Source organism: Solanum tuberosum, unplaced genomic scaffold (genome assembly GCF_000226075.1).
Source record: "Solanum tuberosum cultivar DM 1-3 516 R44 unplaced genomic scaffold, SolTub_3.0 scf00931, whole genome shotgun sequence".
Classification (NCBI taxonomy): Eukaryota; Viridiplantae; Streptophyta; class Magnoliopsida; order Solanales; family Solanaceae; genus Solanum; species Solanum tuberosum.
In genome coordinates this window covers 23019-28305 of record NW_006239901.1, presented here as the reverse complement: position 1 = coordinate 28305, position 5287 = coordinate 23019, and the positions used below count along the sequence as shown (strand labels likewise).

The 5287-nt window shown below is 37.5% G+C and overlaps 1 protein-coding gene across 1 annotated transcript; it reads left to right on the top strand.

The window, feature by feature from the left end:
• The first annotated feature begins 236 nt into the window (after positions 1-236).
• LOC107059230 (uncharacterized) lies at positions 237-4593 on the top strand. Its single transcript, XM_015305721.1, has 7 exons — positions 237-901; positions 952-1093; positions 1214-1810; positions 1975-2718; positions 3205-3828; positions 3883-4308; positions 4447-4593. The coding sequence occupies exons 1-7, from the start codon at positions 237-239 to the stop codon at positions 4591-4593; spliced, it is 3345 nt and encodes a 1114-aa protein (XP_015161207.1).
• The last annotated feature ends 694 nt before the right edge of the window (positions 4594-5287 follow it).

Here is a 5287-nt window from a genome sequence, read left to right as displayed (position 1 = left end):
TAATCATAAACCCTGAACCCTGAACCCTAAACCCTAAACCCTAAACCCTAAACCCTAAACCCTAAGCCATATACCCTGAACCATAAACCCTAAACCATTAACACTAAATCCTAAACCCTAAACCCGAAACCCTAAACCCTAAATCTTAAACCCTAAACCCTAAATCAAAACTGTGAACCCTAAACATAAAATCCTAAACCTCAACCGTAAACCCTAAACCTTATACCCTTAACTGAATGCTCCCATCCCCTGAAGCCCTTGATAATGTTGTTACTGAGAATGTTGTTGAGGAAGCTGTTGGAGGTATGGCTGGGAGGATACAGGAGACAGCTACTAATGTGCAGGAAGGGGTGCCCAAAGGGAGGGGAGAATTGCCTCATGTTGTACATGAGGTTGTCGTTGATCTTAGTAGTGACTATAGAGGCCTTAATACCCCTATTTCAATTCACAAAACTACTGGGCAGCAAGGTGACATTGATACTGGTCAACAGAAAGACAAGTTCAATAATAAATCAGAAGGTAGGTTGAGTAAAAAAAGAAGAGATACTATAAAAAAAAGACAGAATTCTGATCAGGTTTCAGATAATGGACCACACACAGAGGATCAGGATGTCAACAAGGGTAGACATTATAGGCCACCTCAAGATGATTATGGGGCTTTGAATTCTGAAGATGAATTGGATTCTGATAATCAGTCCATTGATGAATCTGATGAAGAAGAGGAAGACAACAACAATCAGCCTCCTCATACCTTCGGTTCCACCTTTAAGGATAAATGGCCTGAAGAAGTTCATGAACTTACAGCAAAACAAGGTCTATCCCCAAGAGGTAGGGAACAAAGTAGACAAACCAAGCAACAAACTATCAGTACATCTGCAAACTCTGGCAGGCCCATCACAAGGTCCAAATCTAAAGGTTGTTAATGATTAAGGCCCTATGTTGGAATGCTAGGAGTATCAACACTCAAGGTTCTTTGGAAAGGATTCAAAAACTCAAGAAACTGCATCACTTAACTCTGATTGCTGTTCTCGAACCATTTACAGACAATTCTCAAATCAACATGCTGAGAATTCAACTTCAAATGGACCATGCAGTATGTAATCCTAATGGTAAAATTTGGCTGTTTTGGTCTGATGAAATCACTAGTGATATTTTGTAAAATCATGAGCAACATATTACATGCAACTTCACACACCCTGATCTCCCTGAGCAGTTCATGATATCCTTTATTTATGCTAAATGTAAGGATCATTTGAGGAGACCTTTGTGGGATAGGTTATTATTTTATGCTAATCTTGATACACCTTGGTGTACAATTGGAGACTTCAATGTTATCACATCTATAGAGGAAAAGCTTGGGGGAATGCCTTACAACATGAATAAGAGCTTTGAGTTTATTAGTGTGCTAGAACCATGTGGTTTAACTGATTTAGGATATACAGGGTTTCCATTAACATGGTGTAATCAAAGAGATGCACAAGCTAGAGTATGGAAGAGATTAGATAGGTCCATGGTTAATGATAAATGGTTAGAGGTTATGCCTCAAACTACTATTGATCATTTATCCTCTGTTGGCTCTGATCACAGTCCTCTGCTACTGGAACTGACTAAGACAAATGAGAGTCATACAAAATACTTCAAATTTTTAAATTTCTGGGTTGAAAATGCCACCTTTATGAAAACAGTCCAACAGTGTTGGGAAAAGGGAGTTACTGGTAACCCAATGTGGAGACTGCATCAGAAAATGAAGAGATTAACATCCACCCTTAGCAATTGGTCTAAACAAGAATATGGAGATATCTTTATTAAGGTAAGGAAATTTGAGGATACAATAAGGAAATATGAGGAGGAACTTATGACAAACAACACAAAAGTTCTTAGACAAAATTACATCATATAAATGCCACTTACATTAGGCATTTGAAACTGGAGGAATCTATCCTTAAACAAAAGACACAACTACAATGGTTTAAGGAAGGTGATGGCAATACAAAGTACTTTCATGCTTTGATGAGAGGTAGAAGAAGGAGGTTAGAGGAATGGATACAAGGTGAGGAGCAAATAGCTCAGGCAACTTGTAATTATTATCAACACATATTTACTGGATATAATGACAGAATTGATGAAAGAATCCTTTGGCATATTCCTACAGTGGTTACTCCTGATCAGAATGATATGCTGCAAGCAATGCCTACTTTAGAAGAACTCCGACAGGTTGTGTTTGCCATGAATCCCAATTCAACAGCAGGTCCAGATGGTATAGGGGGCAAATTTTTTCAAGCTTGTTGGAATATCATTAAGGAAGATTTATTGACAGCTGTACAGTCCTTCTTTTGTGGTCACATTATGCCTAAGTTCATGTCTCATGCATGTTTAGTTTTGCTTCCCAAAACTGAACAGCCTACCACATTTACAAACCTTAGACCGATTAGTCTTAGTAATTTTACTAATAAGATAATCTCCAAATTATTAAGCATGAGATTGGCTACTGTTTTACCTCTTTTATTATCAGCTAATCAGTCTGGGTTTGTCAGAGGTAGAAGTATTTCAGAAAGTATTATGCTTGCGCAAGAAATTACTCATCGCACTAAGAAAACTCATATAGGAACTAATATGGTCATCAAACTAGATATGACCAAGGCATATGATAGAGTGTCTTGGCCTTTTACATGTTTGGTTCCAAGGAGATTTGGTTTTGGGGAGGTTTTTATTGACCTGGTTTGGAGAATAATAAGTAACAATTGGTATTCTATAATAATTAATGGTCATAGACACGGTTTTTTTCATTCCACTAGAGGGCTTAAGCAAGGTGACCCTTTATCCCCTGCCCTATTTATTTTAGGTGCAGAGGTATTGACAAGGATGCTTAATTCTCTACATCAGATTCCTAGTTATAAAGGTTTTTTCAGGGAGTCTAAAGGCCCTCAGATCAATCACTTAAGTTTTGCAGATGATGTAATTCTTTTTTCCTATACTGACAGACATTCCTTGCAACTCATTATGGATACTTTAGGGGAGTATGAACATACTTCTGTCCAGCTTATTAATAAAGGAAAGAGTCATTTTATGGTCCCCGATACTACCACACAAGACATTATTCATACCATTCAAGATGTTACAGGTTTTTCCTAGAAAAGTAGTGCCATTACTTATCTAGGATGCCCCCTTTATATTGGTCAACAAAGGATCATTTATTATTCTCAGTTAGTGGAGAAAGTCTCCAAAAAGGTTTGTGGATGGCAAGCAAGAATTCTTAGTTTTGCGGGTAGAATTACACTGATCAAACATGCTCTGCAATCTATACCTATACATACTATGGCTGCAATCTCTCCTCCAAGAACTACTATTAAATACATTGAGGCCATTATTGCAGACTTCTTCTGGGGGAGGGAGCTGGATAAAAGGAAGTATCATTGGGCTTCCCTGGACACTATGAGCTTAACTTGTACAGAAGGAGGGATAGGGATAAGAAAACTCACAGATATTTGCACATCTTTACAATACAAACAATGGTGGACTTTCAGGTCTAAGGATTCTTTGTGGAGTCAATTTCTTAAAGCCAAATATTGTCAAAGAACTCATCCAGTCGCAGAAAAGGTGGATACTGGACAATCCTTGATGTGGAAATATATGACGAGGAACAAGATTATAGTAGAAGATTATATCGGCTGGAAAATCAATTCTGGAAGTTGCTCATTTTGGTGGGATGACTGGCTAGGAAGGGGTGCTCTAGATAACTGTACTACTTCTGTATCAAGTCTCAATAATGCTACTATTGCACACTTTTTAGTAAATGGCAAATGGAATGAAAGGAAGTTGAGGCAGCAGGTTCCCCCTCTTCTTATTCCCTCTATTTTAAATACTAACTTTGTATATTTGTAGGGAGTTAAAGACACTGCAGTTTGGAAACATACTGAATCTGGAAATTTCTCCTGCACATCAGCCTGGGAAATTTGCAGAAAAAAGAGGACATTGCAGTCATTAATTCTCAAATTTTGGCCTAAACATGTTCCTTTCAAAATGTCATTCTTACTATGGAGAGCAATAAGACATAAATTGCCAACCAATGAAAAATTAACTTCTTTCGGGATGGAACCTGAGAAATGTTACTACTGCATTCAGCAGGGTTGGGATGAAGTGAATCACATTTTTATTCAAGGCCATTTTGCAGCCCATATCTGGAAGTTTTTTGCAGGTAGCATGGGTATCAATTTTCAGAAGACCTCACTGAGTAACTACCTACTGTGTTGGAGTGCTATTACAGTGAAGAATGAAGCACACATGACATTCATACAGTCTCTTCCTATAGTAATATGCTGGAATCTATGGAAAAATAGATGTTCAGCTAAATATGGAAGAAAGAAATCCAGTATCCACAAAGTTAAATATTTGATTCTCAAAGACATGCTGTTAATTCTTAACTCTGTTTTTCCTTACATGCACTAGCTTGTGATATGGCCAGCAGTCATAGATTGTATTGAAAAATGTAAACAGGAGATAGGAGTTACTCCAGTTATGTGGAAGCGTCCTCCTCCTAATAGATATAAGCTGAACACGGATGGTAGTGCATTGCATAACCCGGGGAAAATTTGAGCGGGAGGCATTCTAAGAGATGAACAAAGGATCATTATTTATGCGTTTGTTGTACCCTTTGGTGTAGGGACAAATAATCAAGCTGAGTTGCAGGCTGAATGTTATGGATTAAACTGGTGTATATAACATGGTTACACTAGTATCATATTAGAAATTGATTCAGAATTACTAACTAAATGGTTCTTGCAAGTTTCTAGTCCCCCTTGGAGGATACACAGGTATATACACGAATTACAGCTGCTTGCTAATCAATGTATACATTTTCAGTGTCTTCATACGTACAGGGAAGCTAATAGTACAGCAGACCTCTTGGCCAAACACAGTCACAAACAGGATATTGTACAACATTATTACACTCAATTTCAATTGCCCATGCAATAAAAGGAAGCTACATTTTTGAGAAAATGGGGGTACAAAATTTCAGACGAAAGAAGTTGAAAAGGATCAAACAACCACCTTGATTATATTAAGTCTCTTCTAGCAAAACGGGAAGCAGCACTTAAAGGACAAATGCTATGCATCAGGCTGCTATCAAGTTGAAAAGACAACAGTATATCAAACAAGCATAATATCTATTTCCTTCATTTACATGAGATACATTCTACTCAAATTACTATGTCTTTAGGTATAGTAGTTTGTTTGGATTTATTTCATTCTTTCTTGTAAGGAGAGAGTCTCTCTTATTTATGTATTA